Source organism: Humulus lupulus, chromosome 9 (assembly GCF_963169125.1).
Source record: "Humulus lupulus chromosome 9, drHumLupu1.1, whole genome shotgun sequence".
NCBI lineage: Eukaryota > Viridiplantae > Streptophyta > Magnoliopsida > Rosales > Cannabaceae > Humulus > Humulus lupulus.
Window position 1 is genome coordinate 22,528,685 of NC_084801.1, and position 21,465 is coordinate 22,550,149.

A 21,465-nucleotide genomic window follows, 5' to 3' on the forward strand; every position below is an offset into this window, starting at 1 on the left:
GGGAAAAATTATTAAAAGAGAAGTTGTAGATCTCTTTCTCATCTTTGTAAATCATTTAACCATCTTATTTGGAGTTCATATGAGAAAGTTATGTGAGTTTTTCTAAGGAAGCTTGAATGAGGAAAAATGCTTTGGACAGCAAGTTGTGCGAGGCCTCGTGGAATTTTTGCGAGGTATCATGGGGAGTTGCGATTTTTACCTGTATTAATGATGTTTAAAGCCCATTTAAGGGGGGATTTAATTTTTCACTAGAGTTATCATACGAGATGTGAACATGGAGGGCACAATTTTTAGGAGAAAAACACAAGACAACGTTGGATTTTGAAGATTGAAGACGGATCAAAATACCTAGTTTCGTCTTTCTTTCTTCTTCTTTATTTGATCTTGTTCTTTTTAATTTCAAACCATGAATTGTTATTCTTGTTTGGTATTCTACTTTAAAATGATGAACTTAATTTTTTTTCAAGGGCTTTAATGGAACCCTATGTTTATAAATAAATTTTATTTTTTATTCTTTATTTTGATGTTCATTTTAATTGTTTATATTGATTTATGCTTATTGATTTTCAAAGAGTGATTAACTTTGAAATAGATTTAGTAATTTAGGTGGAACTTGGAAGTGAAAATCTAAATTAGACCCAATCAATTCAGCCTAAGATTGACATGTTTATGTTGATCTGTGTTTAGAATAAGAATATACCTAATCACCCTAGGTAGAACAATTAAGGCTAGACTTAATGCTATTGATAGATTTAAATTCTTTATAGGAATATTGGAATTAATATATTGGTTGGATTCACTTGTGATTTTGAAAAACCTTGTAAATACTTAAGAACCGTAGACTAGCAATTAGATTAAAGATGATGAAAGATTCTTATGGAAGAACATAGGGGAAATTAATGACCTAGATATTTTAATCTCTTGCATTCTTGTTTTGTGTTAGAGTTATTTTATTGAACTGTACTTACTTAAATTATTATTTTGACTTGGATTGAAAGAAAAATAGTGTTTGGTAATTATTAGCTTAAAGATTAGTCTCTGTGGGATCAACTTTAATATACTACTTGTTACGATATGTGTTATTGCATAAGGTTGAGAGAATAAATAACATAAGCAACTATATATTCATTACATAGAAGCTACAATAGTTACTAACCTACATTGTAAAACTAGTCGTAAGGAATAGAAAGATTAATTAAGGTTAACAAACCCCCCTAGATCTCATATGATAGATTGGAGCAAGCGACTCAACTTACTTTTCCCGCATGACAAATCTTCATATTAAGATCATGTAATACCACACACACAATATTAACATCCACAACGTGAACATACAAAATGGACGAATAAATGAAAGAACAAGTAGAAAAACCTAGGTTTATTCAATTTATATCAATAAATATAAAATAAGTTATAAATGTTATAGAACTTGTTAGAAATATATAACAATGCATATGATTAAATTCAAAATGACACAAAATATATATAATATTAACAAATAATATTACATAAGTGAAGGAACAAGATAAGAAGAGATTACATAACTTATGTAAATCAACATGTTGATGCGGTTTTTTTGCCAACAGTTGATTTAGAAATCTAATAAGGATATTAGTGCTTGTTTGTAAATCGTAATGAACTTATAAGAACCCTTTCATACTCACAATTTTACGTGGTTCAGTGGTTTAAATCCACCTAATCCATGAGACAATATTATTGCTATTCTCTCACAATTTCTGCAGAGTTTCAGTAATACAAAAAGGTCGTCCCCTTCCCTGTCCATTATCCCTGATATTTATAGTGGAATTTCCTGGACATGTTTGGGTAACCGTGTGTATAAATACGATATACATTTAAAACAGATAATTCACATTTACATTGGGATACGATTGCAAAACAGAATATGCTCCTGCTATCTCAAATAATAAATGATAAATGTGCAATACATCCTAGGCATTAATAAGCGTATAAATAACTTCCAAGTCTCTTGGGATCCTTCAGTATGCGTTCTGAACAGGTTGCCACGAGTTAACTATCTTCATCGAGCTGGTGATCAAAGATTATTCAAACTTTAGCTCGGATTAACTTCAGAGCGCCCAAAGGGGGATCTAGCCACTATATGTCTCGAATTGGACCATTATCCTAAGAGCTAGCCTAATAATCACCTAAATGTCGTATTGCCAAGTCCGAACTCTAGCTGCTCACATCATCATCAAATAGAATTTTTACTTGTCTTCTTCTCCATATACTCATCTTCCAATTGTACCCCTGGCTGAGTGACTAAACTTGTGCAAATTTTTAGGGTACAACATTTTCCCCTAAGCTCCTGCTCGTGCTTGATGTCATCACTATCTGACATGCATAGTATGAGCTTTTAGGCTTCTGTCATGTAAAATCGTGCCTGCCTTCTACTTGAGTGTTGGACACGCCGCTGTCTATAATTGGCATCCATTCAGGTTTTGAGGACTGTGACAACTGTCTCGTCAACTTTTTACCCCCGTATGGCTCATTTAATCTTGGCCCTTGGATCTCGAGCTAACCAAATCAAATGGCCCAAATTAATCCTCAAAGTTTACGTATAAATAGGGAGATCAGACTTGAACCTTACAACCTTTGCATTCCAAAACTTTTATTTCAGAAACAAAAACTCCCTTTTTCTCTCAAACTTTTCCCCAAAAACCTTCATCGCCCTTCAATCTCTTGGAAGCTTTCAAGCTTATGCCTGTGGACGCATCGACATTCTCTTTGAATGAACATACAAACTGTAAGTATTTCCTCTTCTAGTTTGAATCTTTCATTTCTTTACTTTCCAATGAGTTTTTTACTTCGAAAAACATTCTTTTGTTCAATATTGTTTCATGTTTTTTCTATGTCTGAGTTTATATAGGGTTCGGTTTAGGCTAAATGAACGTAACTAGGTTTGTTTAGAAATAAGGTATTCAAAAACTGGGCAAATTTTATGGGTTTTACAAAGAAAATGTCACTGGTAAATCGAGTAGGATACCTTTTGGATGTAGAAGTCGAGAGGGTTTTAGGTTTGGTTCTGGGTAGCTTAAGGGTCATGATTCCTTTAGCAGTTTTGCATTAAACTGCTTTCAAAAGAAAAGTAGTGGGTCTGACAAGTTTGACACATGATCCCGAAGTATCAAATAATTTCACAAATTCAAAGAGTGTGGCCTAGGGATACGCGTGGAACCACGGGTTGATGCTAGGACACATCTAAGCTCGTGTAAATTTTAAATCACCAAAAGTAAACCACTTAACCCCTAGGATCATTGTACCTTTATCGCCGTAGCTAGTAATTGTCTTAGGTCGCCACTAATAGGCCACTTTGTCGTCAGGCGAGCTATATCATGGCCCCCCAAAGAAAAACTTCGTGAGCTCCTCTACTCTGAATAAGAACAAAGGCAAGCAGGTCGCGTTTGACTCTCCAATTCCTCATTTCAGTCCAGTGGTGGAGAGGGAACTTGTCCTCGATCCCAACACTTTCTTCAAGGCCGAGCACATCGTGTTCCGGATAACGACACAGAGGAAAGTTAAAAAAATCCTGCTGAGCCATGGGATTGAGATGGGAGTTGATGGCCTCCTTGCCCGACCTACGTTTGAAGGAGAGCGGAGCTGCGCCCCTCTCCAAGATGACTATGGGGCTTGAAGTGATAAGCACCTAAAGGCAGGTTCATTCCTCCCATTGGACCAGTACTTCGTGGATTTCCAGAACTACGTCAAACTGGCTCCGTTCCAGCTCCCCCCAAACTCATATCGACCTTTGGCAGGGTTAAAATATCTGTTTTTGAGGAACAAGTGGGAGGTCCCCACCCCGGTGGATATTATGTATTTCTTCTGCCTCAATGCCAGTCTTGATCAGAAAGGGCGAGGTGACGGCTTTTACTACCTCACTCGCTTCCCCAACTCGACATCCATCATCGACCTCCCTAGCCACCCAAATGACTATAAAGATCAGTTCTTTATGTCAAACAAGTTCAAGAACTGCGATCACTGATACTTCAACCGCCCTCATAAGTCTTCTAACTTTATGATTTCTATTTGTGAACTCTCTTATCATTTTCATCATTAATTTTTTTTTTGTTTAATCATTCTAACTGAGTTCGTTCCTTGTGTAGCTATATTCGTGAGGACAAAGTGGTCTGAGACCCTTGGGGGTCAATATGAGACACTATCTCATCTTCCTTCGAAGGAGAAGGACTTCCATCAGGTTATGAACCATGCTACCATGGTGGCCTGCAACCTGATTAGCAAAGGCCAGACGCTGGCTCTCAGGACCTGAGGTCCACTTCCCGTTCTTCCAGATCTCCCCTATCCTCAAGGAGTCTTGCCCGCCATTGAGGACACCGAGGAGGAAGAAGACGTCACACCACTGGTGCGCAAAAGGATAGCTCCTGAAGATGATTAGGGTCTTGATCCAGAGCGAGCTAACTCTGGTGCAGCAGCCGGCCCTTCCGGCCAAGGTAACCTCTATAGAGAATTAGATCGAGATGCTGCCAGATTTAGGCTAGTTCACTTAAACCCCCATTAGCTCGTTATTCGCCATCCTACTGACCAAGACCTAAACACAACACTCCTCTAATGTGTGGATCATTTGGTGGTACGCTATGACCATAGCTACCCCAGATGCACCATTGTGGTTGACAACACTCTCCATTTTAGGTCCTCCATTTTTTAGGAATATGGGACAAACCATAGAACATGGGCTTCCTTACGTCACAGTGTATTCTCCCTTGTTTTTAGGCAGTATGAAGATGAGTCCAGCCCCAAAGAAGGACTTGAACCCCTTAAGACCCAAGAAGTTATAATTCTAGACTCTCCCCCACCTCCGGTAATCCAGGAGTTAGAGGTTATGCCTAGTCTAGTCCATAACCCCGAGCTGATCGTAGTAGACTCCTCCCCTAGCTCGGAGGATAGGGTTATTTTTCTTGCTCTTGTCTTTGCATAACTTTGAATAATTATCTCTTATATTTGAATCTTCTGTTCGTTCTTTTTCAGTCGAAGAGATCGACTTGCCAGATGCCTCAGGTTTAAGGGGTGCCTTCAAGGCTGGCGGAGTTGGAGCTGGTCCCATGGTGAAGAGCCCCATATTGTCAAAGAAACACGCTCCCAAGACTAGGACTCCCAATGAGTCTTCATTCAAAGACAAAGGTGCCAGCTCCACTCGGTAACATCCACAAAAGAATCAACCCCCACTCCGGTGACAGCAGTCACAGTTTTCTAGGTTGCGCCTCCTCTTCCTTGGCATGTACCTCCCTCAATTCCTTAAGTGATCCAAGGTTAGGCTCCCTCCATTTAGATCCTAGTAAAGCCACTTGATCTAACAAGGATCCCCGAGGTATACGAGATGGCAAGCCATATGGTGGGCCACGCCTATAAAGTCAATGCCAAGGGCCTGAGGGCCATGGAGGAGCACACTCCTGTCGACGTCCTCGAGGCTGCTATGGGGATGAACCTCACTATGAGCCCTTCTCATTCTTCTAACTTTTCTTTTTCTTTTCTCTTAAGTTTTTTTAAACTAACCTTGACTTGCCTTATCCCTTTACAGTCTGTCCTGGCTCAACTCCGTGAAATTGCTCGGGTTCGAGCTAGGGATGAGGAGCTTCAAGACACCTTGAGTGCCGCCCAAGTGAGCGAGCAGTTCGGAAAAGCCGCCCTGGTTTCCTCCCAGGAGAGCGAGCGATCTGCAAAGGAAGGCGAGCAGATAACTAAGAACCAGGTGGTGGAAGTGAGTCGTTGCCTGGACTAGCTGCAAGCTGAGAATGAGGGGCTCAAAAAGAAACTTGATAAGGTTGAGGCCAAAGCCAAGGAGGAGGCTGAGAGGGCAAGTTTAGAGACTGCGGATTCATCGAATCAAATGGAGGAGATGCTTTACCACAGCTGGGCTTTCAACCAGGACGGGAACTTCACCTACATGCAGCCAGGGTTTTGGGAACCATATCTTGCTAAGTTGAAGATTCGGTTGTCACAAGAACCCTCAGAGACTGCCGAAGCTTCTAACACTGCTGAAGGGGATGGCGAGGAAGTGACCTCCTCTGAGCGAGTCGATGGACCTCAATGATTTTATTTTTATTTCATGATTTTGTAGCTAAGTCCATAAGGACCAAACACAATCGCCTTCGGGCTTAGGTCGAGGTTTTTTCTCCTCGAGATAACTATATATTTTTTAATACATATTTAATTTGTGATCTATTCGTGTTCCCCTTATTTTATTGTTTTCTCATGTTTGTGAATCCTTGGATTCTTGTACACTTGAAATCTTAGGGTATTCTTTAGATGAGGATAGATTTTTTATGGCTCTACTAACTAATTTTTAGTCGATATCTTAGTTGTATCCAAGATTTTGCGAGCCTAATTGTGTCATGCCCGTTAGGAATCAAGCCTTGGACCCGGTCGTATCCAGGGGTTTTAGCAAGCTTAATAGCATGTACATGTTAGGAATCAAGCCTCGGACCTAGTTATATCTAGGGGTTTTAGTCTTCTTAATAGCATTGTTCCTGTTAGGAATCATGCCTTGGACCTGGTCGTATCCAGGGGTTTTTATATTTAGAAATCTCTCAAACTTAGTTCGTGTTCAGAATTTTGAAAATCTGAGCTTTAAAAAACCGGTTAATAATAAATTTTTCCAAACTCTAAGTTTCAGATTTCATTTGAATAGGCTAAATTCTTTTCAAATTCTTTTAAAAGATCTCTTCGATTATGTGCCCCCTAAGTGACTAGAATTTATAAATGTTCTCGGTTGCTTTTACAAAGTGAGCCCGCGATAATAAAACGATAAAATTGACTACGTAATAATCCAATTGTTATTAAAATGAAATGGATTTTATAGAAAAGCCTTATATAAACAGTAATTCTGAAAACATTAAAGATAACAAAATTATTGATAATACTTTTTGAGGTGTAGGGCATTCCAGGTCTGTGAAACTATTTCTCCACTTAACCGGGCTAGCTTGAAAGTCCCTTCGCGCAAGATCTCCACGATCTGATATGGTCCTTCCCAGTTCGGCCCTAAGATGTCATCCTTGGGATCTTTATTTTCCAAAAAACCCTTTGGAGAACCAAATCGCCTAACCCAAGTCTACGTCCTTTTACCTTCGAATTGACATAACGAGTGAGTTTTTGTTGATAATGGGCGAGCTGTTGTTGTGATGCCTCTCCTTTTTCCTTGATTAGATCAAGAGATGCACTAATTATCTCGTGGTTCTAATCTTGATCAAAGGTATTATGTGTGTTGATCGTCAATAGTGCTTCAATCGGGAGCATAGCCTTGCTTCCAAAGGTTACGGGAAAAGGGGTATGTCCCGTGGAGGTTTGATGTGAAGTTCGATTGGCCCAGAGTAACTACGGGAGTTGCTCGATCCATAATCCATTGGCTTCATCTAATCATTTCTTCAAGCTCGTCTTCAGAGTCTTATTTACGACCTCGACCTGCCCATTGGCATGCGGATATGCTATCGATGAGAAACTCTTGGTTAAGCCATATTTTTCACAAAATTTTGTGAAGAGATCGCTATTGAATTGAGTTCCGTTGTCAGACACAATCTTTTTCGGCAGCCCAAATCGACATATGATATTTTTTACAACAAAATACAGGACTTTCTTTGAGGTGATGATTGCCAGAGGTTCGACCTCTACCCACTTCGTGAAGTAATCGATGGTGACAACAGCATAACGAACTCCTCCTTTTCCTATCGGTAAAGAACCAATCAAGTCAATTCCCCATACTGCAAATGGCCAAAGGGATGAGATCATGGTTAGCTCGATGGGAGCAGCTCGGGCAACTATGGCGAATTGTTAGCATTTTGTCACATTTCTGCACATACAAGATCGAGTCCTTTGTCAGTGTGGGCCAAAAATAGCTCTGTCTCACTACCTTAAAAGCCAGGTTTTGCCCCTCAGCATGGTCTCCGCAAAAGCCTTCAAGTATTTCTTGCAAGATAGTTTGTGCTTCCTCGGGCAGAACACACCGTAGAAGAGGTAGCGAATGCCATCGTCGATATAGGATCCCTTCAACCATAACATATTGCGGAGCTTGATACAGTAGCTTTCTTGCGCCCTTTCGATCATCAAGTAACTTTCCAGCTGTGAGATACTCCACTATGGGGGTCATCCAGGTCAGTTTTATGTTAATCATTATGTCCTCAACCGTTTCTGATATTATACTCGGGCTTTCCAAGAATTCTACCGGAACCACATTCAGTGTATTTGCCTCTTTGGTGGTAGCAAGTCGAGCCAGAGCATCAACATTGGAATTTTTCTTGCGGGGTACTTATTCAACGGAGCTAAACTTGATTTCAAACAACTTGCCCTTAACCATGGTTAAGTAGGCCGCCATCTTGATACTGCGAGCTTGGTATTCTCCCAATATCTGATTGACTACAAGCTAAGACTCAGTAAAACATTAGATGGTTTTTTCTTTTAGCTCTTTCGCCACCCTTAACCAAGCCAATAATACCTCATATTCGGCTTCATTGTTGGATGCTTCGAATCCAAACCTAAGAGTTGTATGGAACTGATGCTCTTCAGGTGAGATTAAAATTATCCCAGCTCCTAATCTGTTTTCATTAGAGGATCCATCAACAAAGATTTTCCACAATTCCTACACTGGTTCCCTTATTGGCTCGTCCTGAAATTCTGTTCACTAGGCCACAAAATCACTGAGGGCTTGAATCTTGATTGCTGTCTGTGGCATATATAATATTTTGAACTGGCTGAGTTCGATGGCCCATTTCAGTAGATGTCCTGACGTTTAAGGTTTTTGCAAAACCTACCTTAAAGGTTAGTTGCTTAATATGTGGATAGAATAGGACTGGAAATATGGTCTAAGCTTCCTTGAAGCCAAAATAAGACAGAACGCAAGCTTTTCTATCAATGGATATCGGGACTCAGCTCTGAGAAGTCTTTTACTTACATAATACACGGGTTTCTACGCCTGATTTTCTTCTCGAACTAACACAGCACTAACCGCATTTTCTGTCATGAGATATAGAAATAGACGTTCCCCTAACACCAGTTTTGATAGTATGAGTGGTTCAGCTAGATGCGCTTTCAGGTCGTGAAATTCCTATTCACATTCTTCAGTCCATTCGAACCTCTTGTTTCCTCTGAGCAAGTTGTAAAATGGGAGACACTTTTCAGTGGATTTTGAAATGAAACGGTTTAAGGCATCCACCTTTCTAGTTAAACTTTGTACTTCCTTACACGACCTAGGCGAAGGCATTTTCAGCAATGATCTAATTTTCTCTAGATTTTCCTCTATCCCCCTTGGGTTGACCATAAACCCTAGAAACTTTCTCGACAAAACTCCGAAAGTGCACTTATGGGGACTCAACTTCATGTCATATTTCCTTAACATGCCAAAACATTCTTCCATGTTAGATACATGGTTACTGGCAGTCTTTGATTTAACGAGCATATCATCGACATATACTCCATGTTTCTCCCGATCTGGCTAACAAACATTTTGTTGACTAAACGTTGGTATGTAGCACTGACATTCTTCAGCCCAAATGGCATAACTTTGTAGTAGTATACATTATGCTCAGTCATGAAGTTGGTATGCTTTTGGTCTACAGGGTTCATCTCGATATGGTTATATCCAAAATATGCTTCCATGAAATACATGAGCTCATGACTAGCTGTGGCGTCTACCAATTGATCAATTCTTGGGAATGGGAAACAATCCTTAAGACAAGCTTTCTTAGATCGGAAAAATCAATGCAAGTTCTCCACTTCCCATTTGGCTTTGGGATCAGTACGGGGTTAGCAACCAAGATCGGATATTTTGCTTCTCAGATAAATCTGCATTTAAGTAGGGGAGCTTCTTCTTCTTCCAATTCTTCTGACTGTAGCTTCCCCAAAAGCCTTCGTTTTGGGGACTTTGCAGTCACGTTCTTGTCCTAGTTAAAAGTATGCATTATTATACTCGAACTAATTCCCATCATGTCTTCATGTGATCAGGCGAATACGTCTAGGTTCTTCCTCAGGAATTCTACCAGCTTCTTCTTCCTTTCAGCTCCAAGATTTTCCCCAACTCTTACAACTGTTGAAGGTGTTTCTAGGTCGATATTTATTTCCTCAAGCTCGCCTACTGCTTTGAGCTCAGATCTATCTTTGCCTATTCGTGGATCATTGTCGATTGTTGGGCGAGCTTGCTATCCTCTTCTTGAGGTTATTTCGTCCCATGGGTAACTTCCATTACTTAGGACTCCTCACCTCCTTTGTCTATGACCATTGCATGCTGCCCAGGTTTTGATTTTCCCTTCATGGCTACATTGTAGCATTCTCTCCACGTACTGTGCATATCCTTGAGGCTGAGGGGAACTTCATTGCCAGGTGTCGGATTGAGGTGATGGCTTCAAAATCCATCAGTGCGGGTCGTCCCAAAATCGCATTATACGCAACTGGACAATCAATTGCTATGAACTCAAGTATTTTAGTAACAGTTTGTGCATCATCTCCTAGCGTAACCACCAGTCTGATTGTTCCTATGGCCACCGTCCCTTTACTTGAAAATCCATACAATGTCATTGAGCTCGCTTTAAGATCGGTCACGGACAATCCCATCTTTTCTAGGGTGGACCTGAAAAGCACATTTACTGAGCTTCCATTATCTACAAATATTATTTGCACCCCTCGATTAGCGAGCTGTAGGGTTACCACCAGCTGGTCATTATGCGGGAACTAAATGTGGCTAGCGTCCTCCTTTGTGAAAATGATTGGTTGTTTTTCCAACCGCTGTTGTTTTGATAATCGTTGCTCTGGGATAAATTCCATACAGTTATGAGTTTTTACATCATGTATATACCTCTTTTGGGCTCCATTGCCCGTGCCCGCCAAATAAGGTCCTCCACCAATAGTAGTTATATCTCCTCCTACTATTGGGGGAGGGTCGACTTGATTCTGATTCATCTGATCCATCTGAGTCCTCGACTGACCTGTCGGAGCTTTTAGAGCTGGACAAGAATTCTTCCTGGCGGACTGATTGGGAGCAACTCGATTTTGGGCATACTAGGCTAACGGTCTGACCCAAATGAGAGGCTCAATCTCATCATTCAGTTGTCGGCAATCATCGGTGTTATGACTGATGTCATTATGGTATCTGCAAAAATTTGAGGGATCTCTCTTCGCCCTCTGATGCCTTAATGGCTCTGGTTTCTTCCATGGAAGGCGATTAGATTTTGCCAAGAAGATATGTTCTCATGTATCGTTAGGTTAGTGTAGGTGGCATAAACGAGCTTGAATTTTTTCCCCACTTGTTCTTCTTTCTGTCATTCTGGTCACCCTCACCATTCCCTTTTCTCTTGTTGTTTCCCGCTTGGATATTCTAGGTAACAGGTTGGGTCGTAGTCGCAACACCTGTCATCGCTGCAGCAGCCTGAATAGGGGCCTGGCTGGTTCTTGCAGCAACAGATCACACTTCTTCCAAGTTTATCCACTCATGAGCTTTGGCCAAGAACTCGTCTACATTTTTAACTAATTTTTGGTGGAGTTCCTGCCATAGATCGCCTCCCACAATGATTTCTGTTCTCATCTCTATGAGCTTGGAGCTATCATCAGCGTCTCTAGCTCGTGCTACAATGTTGGTGAATCTGCTTAGATATGCTTAAGGACTCACCATGTTGTTTTATGTTGGTCAATGAGTCAGCCTCTACGGAAGTTTCCTTTGAAGCTCGGAACATTTTCTTGAACTCGAAAGACAGCTTTTTCCAAGAGCTTATCGAATGTTTTTTGTATTTCTTGAACCACTCTTTGGCAGGCCCGATCAGAGTCGTGGGGAACAGAATACACCTTAGGTCGAACCCGACATTGTGGGCCATCATCAACGTATTGAACATCCCGAGGTGGTCAGATGGACCTATGTTTCCATCAAATGAAGGCATGTTCAACATCCTAAAGCCAATAGGATACGCAGCTGCTGCAATGTTTGGAGAAAAAGGTTCGAGCTCCTCATCAAAGTCACAATCATCAATCCCTTTTACAGATAATAGCTTCTTCATCTGCTCCTCCATCAAGGCCAGTTGTTCAAGGGTTGGGTCTTTGGTCTCTAGGTTAGCTGGGGGTTGTTCACCAGCTCCCATCCAATTGTACGCGTTTGATGGGTTGTTGTCCCTCCAAGTTCGAGCTTGGTTAGGTGGGATGTTGAGTCTAGTTTTTGTCATGTTTGGGTGATGTTTTAAGTAGTCTTTTATTTCGTTTTTCTTTCATTTAGTGCGAGTTTATGCTTTGTTTGTTTGTCTTTGTGAATATTAGGAAGAATTGAGTATTTGGAGGAAAATTTCAAAGAAAGGGAAGAAATAACCAAGTTTTTCTACATATTTTGAGAAAGAATGGATCTCAACATGATTTGGGAGTGTTGGTGAATTTTTGGGATGAAAACTTGAAAAATTGAGCAATCCCTTAAGAGCCACGGCATGAGCAAAGTAGAGCCGCGGCTAGGTGGTGAAACAGAACCATTTTGAAGGAGATCCACGGGCCGCGACATGGATGGGCATCAACCCAGAAATCGTCGACACGGGCCGCGGCATGGAGAGAACAATTCGCCCAGGAATTTAGACATGGGCCGCGACATGGTGTATGTAGAGCCGCGGCCCGCCTCTTTTAAAAATTGAATCCTAGGTTTTTATAAGGCGAAAAATAGAGAAGAAAGGGACGTACGGACTGGGGGAGAAGTTCTTGCTTGAAGGCTGAAGGCTTGGAGTATTCTATCTACATGTTTTTCTTCTACTTTATGATGTTATCTTTAATATTTGTTATGATTAGTATTATGATTATGAACTGATTTTCTATTTAGGATGTTTAATTGAATCACTTGAATCCCTATTATGAACTAATGCAATTGCAATTCTCTTCTTCTTCAATCTTCTTCAATTCCATATAACCTGTTCTTATAGACTGATTATTGATTGGCCATCTATAGTCATATATATATATGTTTTTAATCCAAACTTGAGAAGTGAGATTTGAATCTGTTGTGGTTATATTGGACATAATTCTAATTTGGAACGAAAGTATCCAAATTAATTGTGTAACTGTTTATTAAGTTGTCAAGATTAATGCTACCTTTGTGGTTCAATTTACCATAGAAATATAGGAAATTGTCACTTAGGTTGAGTTTATAATTCACAGTATGATTATAAGCTGCTGTATCAACTTGATAATTGAATTAGGCAAAAAGAAGAAGAACTCAATACTTTGCATTAGGGAATAATAGGGAGGATAGTTGATGAGATTAAACATCCTAATTGCTTCTTCAGTGGTTAAATCAAAAGTTTTACTATTAGTTGTTATTCCATTTAATTTTCAATTATTGTTTCTGAACTTTATAGTTTCTTTTGCTGTGTCTACAAAAAAAATCAAGAATTTTAATTTATCAAATAGAAAGAGAAATTAATTAACTGGTAATTGATAATTCAATCCTTGAGGAAGATACTTGGTTTCTTTACCATTTTATTACAAATTGCGACTGTGTGCACTTGCATAGCAAAAATATCACAACATGGGACATTCCCATTGTTGCGTACGATAGACGGACCTCCCTCCTGTCGAGTATAACTCATATCATCATTGCGAATTGCATACCTCCTTTGTGAGTTCAGATGATCACGTAGGTCGGGATGTGGATAGAACTGAGGACTTTGTGATGAGCTAAGGTGATTCCTCAGGTCACTCTTAGACCTATCTCCACACTGGCTCCCTATCCAGTAACTTCCATTTGCAAAACTTATAGCTCGCGGCTGAGATCGAGGACCTGGATTATTAGCACATGCTCGTGGGACGTAAGTGTCTACTGACGGGGGAGGATTTCTCCTACTATTTCCACGAGGTGGAGCGTCTCCTTGTAGGCGCAGTGGTGTAGGATGCTAACCAAAGATGGCAGATGTCTTTTTGGTGAGGCTATCCTCATTCCATCAAAACAAACTAAATTAGCCCACCTTAGCTTTACCCCAATGTCCCGAGTTCTCTGTGCCTAGGGTTCTGATCGCGGCGCAGGAGGATTCGCTGGGGCGTTTTGCCTCTGTGAACTTGTCCTAGCTCGCCCTGGTGGGTTGTTATGGGCATTCTTGGGAATCTGTGCAGAAGGCACGGAGTTGGGGGTCGCAGTTCTGACTGACCGACTGACATGCAGATGATGGTTCCTGTGATGACTAGTGGGCTGAGCACTTTGGTGGTTTCGCTCTAAAGGTACAGATCTCAGAGTGGCGGTCTTGACAGAACGACTGGGTTGGATCGGTTATTCATGTGGGACTTATGAGACCCACTTTGCCTCTTTCCGACATTAGTGTCTGTTGCAAGAGGGGGTAACCAAGCCAGGACCTCCTCGATCTATCTCTTTGCCCTAGCAAGATGGCTCCTTAATTGGAAATTCTCCATCTCGACGGCTATTAAATATTTTGGATTAGGATTTGGTGGGAGTGACACTGAACTCCCAGCGTCATATTAGCCCACCGATTGCTTCGCAAGATGTTGCTAAAAATCTGGGCCCTTTTTCAGTGGGAACGGTTGTATGATGTGCCTCTTGCCCACCAGGCTGTTCCATTTCGTTGTCATGCATAGATCGAGTAACCACTATGATGAACGTTGAATAAAACTTGTAAAGCACTCATTTCCTCTAAATAAAAGCACCAAAATGTTGACACGGTTTTTTTGCCAATAGTAGATTTATAAATCTAATAAGGATATTAGTGCTTGTTTGTAAACTGTAATGAACGTGGTTCAGTAGTTAAAATCCACCTAGTCCATGAGAGAATATTATTGTTATTCTCTCAAAATTTATGCAGAGTTTCAGTAATACAAAAAGGTCACCCCTTCCCTGTCCATTATCCCTGATATTTACAGCGGAATTTCCTAGACATATTTTGGTAACCGTGTGTATAAATATGGTATACATTTAATACAGATAATTCTCATTTACATTGAGATACGATTGCATAATAGAATATATCTTGCTATCTCGGATAATAAATGATAAATGTGAAATACAGCTTGGGCATTAATTAGCATATAAAGAGCTTCCAAGTCTCTCGGGATCCTTTACTATGCGTTCTAACTAGGTTTCCACGAGCTGACCATCTTCACTGAGCTGGTGATCAAAGATGACCCGAACCTTAGCTCGGATTAACTTCAGAGCGCCCAAAGGGGAATATTGCCACTATATGTCTCGAACTGGACTGTTATCCTAAGAGGCGACCTGATAATCACCTGAATGTCGTATTTCCAAGTCCCAACTCGAGCTGCTCACATCTTCATTAACTAGATGGTCTACTTGTCTAGTTATCCATATACTCATCTGCTTACTGTACCCCTAGCTGAGTGACTAAACTCGTGCTAATTTTTAGGGTACAACACAACATAAGAATAGAAGGTAGAAGATGAAGATCTCAAGAACAATACAAGGCTTAAACAGTATTCAAAATCTTTGTCCTAAAAGTTATTTCCTCCCTCATAAGAACACTTTGATAATACTCTCTATAAATTCTTCTAAGGATTTATCAAGTTTTCTCTCATACTCATCGTAGTGTTCTAAAGATAAGCATGCCATCACAAGTGTTATAATCTATGTACTGTGTTTTACCACAATCACACATTACATCCAAGTGAGCAAAATAGTTTCTGTTTCTAGAGTTCTCATCCACCATTTGATTTTCTAATTCCACTAAGCTACCTTGGGAGTTAGAAATATGCACACAACAACTATTAAATACTATAGTTAATGAAAACCAAATTCAAGATGTGTAACTCCTTTTACACTTCAATTGGTGAATATTTGTTAGAGTTACAAAACTTATGATCATCATTTTTTAAGAATTATAACTCCACTCTATATATTACAAACTTATTATGATCATTTCTCAAATTGTAACTCCACAATATATGTTACACTTGACAAAATAACATTTATCACACTCTATTATTTATCACATAATTTCCCCAACTTGGTTAAATGACATTTTTCTAGTGACAAATAGTTTGTAATATTTATTTAATTAATCAAACATTATATTATAGAATAATATAAAAGAACTTCTTCATTTGAGTTATTGTATTAAGCTATGAATGATCGCATCACTTCTAGATACTATATAAAAATATTACACCATCTTACTTTAGACGAATTATTATTAGTGAATAAGGAATCTAAACCTCTTTTGAAACTCATTATCAAAAACTTGACTCAAAATTGAGATCGTAAGGTAAAATGACCAAAGTATCATTCTTTAGTAAAATTACTAAATAACCCTTCTTTAGTAAAGTTACTAAAATAATCTTCTTAATAAATTAATGAATGATTGAAATACCTTACCTAAAACACCCTTACTTATCAAAATTATTGAAATACCTTTACCTATAAATTACTAAAATACCCTTAAGTCGAAACCCAAGCTCCAACCTCAAAGTCATGACAATGAGCTTATATTTAATTAGAAGACAAGTAGGGGGAGGCAAGTGGGGGCTTGAGCCCCACTAAAATTATAAAAAATTTATATAACATTAAATTTATGTAAATATGAAGAATAATTATAAGAAATTATATAATAAGCCCCACTAAAATCTAATATCAGCCATTTACAATAAATATATACAGTATTAGTCCATTTAAGAAAAACATATAACATTAACCCCAAATGTGTAATTTATCATAATATTTATATACTATTGTTAGCTTGTCCCTGGTTAGAAGGAGTCCTTCAATCTATAATGTAATTCGATTACTTTTTTGTTTTTCTTTTAAAAAAAAACAATAGAAAAATCAAACACCCTATTTATTTATAAACTTTATATATTTTCATTTCACTTTTAAAGCATTTTTTTTTTTAATGAAAGTTGCTATTTGACATATGAAAATGTCCAATACCATAAAATATAACACCCTATAATTAATCAGTGATACTAAAAAATAATTATTAAATTAAATTGTGTGAAAATACATATTTTTCTTTCATGATATATTGTAAATTCACAATTTATTTAATTTTTATCAATTAAACTTTTATATTTATTTCTTTTCTTTTTTCTTTTTGATAAGATATTTATTTATTTTCAGTTTTGATGAAAAGAATTAGTTGTTCGCTCTATAATCAGTTTATCTCATTCGTTATATTTTTTTGGAGGGGCTTTCTTGTGGGAAAATGACACGTGTCACAATGTCTCTGAGCCCAACGGCTACTAATTATAAAACGGCTATAATTCAAAATCTCAGTCTCTCTTTGCTTCACCTTTCTACATTTCCCTTTTCTTTCTCTCATTACACTTCCGATCATCATCACTTTCTCACCAATTCCCAGAAAAAAGATCATCTCCGAGAAAACGATTTCCATCGGGAGAGAAAGTGGTTGTCCTTACCACTATATACTCTTTTCCATCAATGATTCCATCAAGAAACGGGTCTTAAACGAATATTTTCCAGAGAAAGTGTAGTCGTTCTTTCTCAATCTCTCTCGCCACACCCATTTCAAAGTCGATAACAAGGTTCTTTTCCCCGATTGCTGGAAGCGTTTTCTTGGAAATTCAAGATAAGGGCTTGGAGATTTTTCTCGAGAAAGTGATAACAGAGAGGAGAAAATGTGGAGCAACAACGATGAGTGTATCATTATTCCACCTTGCAAAGGGTTTTTGACGCCCTCTCCGGCGCCGAACTTCAAGCCTTTGTATCCTTCCGTTACATCGATGACTGAGTGTAGAAGAAGACTACCTCAGAACAAAGGTGATCCGTTTCATGTCATACATAAAGTGCCTGCAGGAGATTCTTCTTATGTCAGAGCCAAACAGGTTCAGGTTAGATATAAGTTCTTGTTTTATGCTATAGAAGTTTGTGTTTCAAGATCATATTGTGTTTGTTTAAAGTTTTATGTTAGTTTAGGCTATGAAGTTTCTTTTTCCAAGTTCTTTGAATTTCTTTTCCGGGAAAACATTTTCTAGAGAATCTCATTTGTTGTTTTATGCAAATTACATTGATTTTTATTATTATTTTTTAGCTTACTGAGAAGGATCCATTTGCTGTTTCAAGATCATATTGTGTTTGTTTAAAGTTTTATGTTAGTTTAGGCTATGAAGTTTCTTTTTCCTAGTTCTTTGAATTCTTTTCCGGGAAAACATTTTCTAGAGAATCTCATTTGTTGTTTTATTCAAATTACTTTGATTTTTGTTATTTGTTTTTTAGCTTATTGAGAAGGATCCAAGCAGGGCAATTTCGCTCTTCTGGTCCGCTATAAATTCTGGGGATCGAGTGGATAGTGCCTTGAAAGACATGGCAGTTGTGATGAAACAGTTGAATCGTTCTGATGAGGCAATTGAGGCCATTAAATCGTTTCGTCATCTCTGTCCTCTCGAGTCTCAGGAATCCATTGACAATGTCCTAGTTGAATTGTATAAGGTAAATGTGTCTCTTTCTTCTTCTATAAGCAACCCTTTTAAACTCTGGTTGACTTCTCTTACTATTTTCAACATAGAGTTTGATTTGGTTTTAGTAAGCCAAAGAACATTTAAGTTCTGAAATTACTTGCTTTTGCAAATTTATTTTTGTACATATGCGTTTGTTCTATTTGCTTCTACTTATTTTCTTCCTTTGATTTTTGGGCAGAGGGCTGGAAGAATTGAAGAGGAGATTGAGATGCTTCAAATTAAACTGAATCGACTCGAGGAAGGCTCAGCTTTCGGTGGAAGAAGGACCAAAACAGCAAGATCTCAGGGGAAGAAAGTTCATATAACTGTTGAACAAGAAAAATCTAGGTTAATACGCACAAAGTCATATATATATCCATATATACTACATATATTTAGTATACACACACTTTGAAACAAATATTTATGCATTTATAAATTCCCTTTCTCATCTGTCAATGCAGGATATTAGGAAACTTAGCATGGGCATACTTGCAACAAAATAATTATATAACTGCAGAAGAGTATTACAGGTTTAATTTCAAGCATGTTTAAAAATTTAATGTTGTTGATTTTTTTATATAAAAAAAAAAAAAAATACTACACACTTTGGTTGATAAAATTATCTTGTCTCAGGAGAGCCCTGTCGCTGGAGCAAGATATGAATAAACAGTGTAATTTGGCAATCTGTTTGATGCACATGAACAGAATGCAAGAAGCAAAGTCTTTGCTTCATGCTGTTAGAGCTTTATCTGGTAAAAATCCCATGGATGAATCGTATGCCAAGTCTTTTGACAGGGCTTATGAAACACTGACCGAACTAGAGAAAGAATCAGTAGTGAAATCAAATCAAAAGGATGGAAATAGCTCAAAAGAAATGTCAAGATCTTTATCATCCTCCATGACAAGTAATTTGGAAGATGTAAATAGCTCCATAAACGCAAGCAGGCAGTATCATATATCTGAAACTGTGGTACCAAGAGAAGTTTGTGGTGGTGGTAACCATTTGGAGAATAAGGCCAATTTCAATGTGTATGACAATAAAAATTCACATTGCACACCATTGAGAGCAGGAAGTAGTTTAAAAATTTCTCGGCAAGTTGTGCCTGTTGATAAGTGGACAAAAGATTATTCTGAAAGCACAGGTAAAAGCAGGCCTGGGGTTATCACCATTATGAAAAACCGAGTTGGTACGGTTGGAACGGATCCAAGTTCTTTGAATAAGAAGACATACTTTTCTCCAGCTCCAGCCAGGTGCAATCAGAGGACTCCATTTACGCAGCCTCGAAGGTGCTTATGGGGATTTAGTGATGAAGAACCGAGAAGGGTAGAAGCATGGGGAAAAGATGTGATTGGGAATTCAAGGAAGAATTGCAGCTATGATGATGGGAATTCAAAGAAGAATTGCAGCTATGATGAAGACTGGAGGAGAAAGAATTCTTGGCAAAATGGTGATATGAAAAGATATAATCATGAAGTAGAGTATTTAAATCTAGGGATGATTGCTGTAGAGTCACCAAATGATTTATGTAACACAAAGGCATTGGGAGCTTCCATTAGTGAGGATGACAGTACGTTTGGAGAGGGAAGCTCTGGCAAAGTAGAGAATTCTGGCCAACAAACTACAGAAACCCCAAAGCCAACTGTGGATTCTTCGGTTTGTAATAACAAGAAGAGTTGGGCAGATATGGCTGAAGAAGAAGATGAAGATCTGTGTGATAGAGCAGATGAGTTTTGCAGTGATTGGAGCCGTGAAGAAGCATATAATGATGAAAACATGAATTCGAACCTGATTCATGGGAGTCCTTGTCTACAGACTCAGATGAAAAACCCGAGCCAAAAGCTTGAAATCTTTCATGGTGGTTGGTATAGTGAAGGAGATTTCAAGGACAAGAGCAATAGTTCAAATATGATCCATGGGAGTTCTTATCTGCAGTCTCAGATGAAAAGGCTGACCCGAAAGCTTGAATTCTGTGAATTAAAAGATGAAGATAATAATAATAGCATACGTGGGAATGTGGCTGTTTCATCAGGGAATCCAACTGCTCGGCGTACTTTGTGTTTCGATCAGAAACACCAGAAACAAGATTCAACAGATTGCTTCTGCTCTTCACCAGTATCTAAGAAAGTTCAGAACTTTGACCGCTCAAACTCAGCGCAGCTTAAGGGAAGGTGTTCTGCTTCCGGAAAGAACACAAAGAGAAACAGGTTGAAGGTTTTTCAAGACATCACCCTTCATCTAGATAGTCCATGAGTTTGAATTAGAAAATTTTCTGTTTAAGTTTTACATTCTTCTTCAGTGTGTCATGTTTCTTAAATATCATTGCACAAAGATATGTACACCATAGCATTCTTTCATCTTCACCACAGTCTAAGAAAGTACAGAACTTTGATAGCTTACTCAAACTCTGCGGCAGGCAAACGAGAAAGGTGTTCTCTTTCCAGAAAGAACACAAGGAGAAACAGGTTGAATGTTTTTCATCCAGATATATCATGAGTTTGAGTTCGAGAATATTATGTATAACAAAGTCTCACTTTCTTTTTCAGTGTGATCTGTACACCATAGCATTCTTTGATTCTTTACAGACCAATGTTTTTTTTTTGGATATGTATGCTTCTCATGTTGGATTTTTCCTGTTTCACCATGGCACCCTACTGTAAATTAATTGATCTTCAAGATTGGTAACAAAATACATGGGGAACTTAAATTTACCACTTTTGCACTTTTACAAGAATTTTTTTAGTGCACCTGCATAAATATATATATATATATGTTTACGTGTATGTATAAATTTCTATGGATTTTCTTCTGTTATTTAATCTCCCTTTACTATGACATCCCTTCCATTATAGATCTTCAAAAGTATCCACTGATTGATCTTGAAGATGGTGAAACAAAAAATGGAAGAGAATTAATATGCACCTGCCAAACTGACCAGTTTCCATCAAATATCTATAGCTCAAACCTAGAAGTGCCCACAAAACCAATTTCTTTACTTACTCCATCTACGTAGAATGACATAAGTCTTAATTACAATCTTGATGACGAACCTGGCTATGATGCCACTGCTGAGTCATGAA

General features: G+C 38.6%; 1 protein-coding gene across 1 annotated transcript; it reads left to right on the forward strand.

The window, feature by feature from the left end:
- Positions 1 to 17,162: 17,162 nt before the first annotated feature.
- Positions 17,163 to 20,992, forward strand: LOC133801721 (uncharacterized). Its single transcript, XM_062239982.1, has 5 exons — positions 17,163 to 17,778; positions 18,164 to 18,376; positions 18,584 to 18,732; positions 18,849 to 18,917; positions 19,021 to 20,992. The coding sequence occupies exons 1-5, from the start codon at positions 17,566 to 17,568 to the stop codon at positions 20,636 to 20,638; spliced, it is 2,262 nt and encodes a 753-aa protein (XP_062095966.1). The 5' UTR covers positions 17,163 to 17,565; the 3' UTR covers positions 20,639 to 20,992.
- The last annotated feature ends 473 nt before the right edge of the window (positions 20,993 to 21,465 follow it).

Coding starts and splice junctions, on each gene's coding strand:
- LOC133801721 (XM_062239982.1), top strand. CDS start 17,566: ATGTGGAGCAACAACGATGAGTGTATCATTATTCCACCTTGCAAAGGG. Junction 18,377..18,583: donor TCCTAGTTGAATTGTATAAG/GTAAATGTGTCT, acceptor ATTTTTGGGCAG/AGGGCTGGAAGAATTGAAGA. Junction 18,918..19,020: donor ACTGCAGAAGAGTATTACAG/GTTTAATTTCAA, acceptor ATCTTGTCTCAG/GAGAGCCCTGTCGCTGGAGC.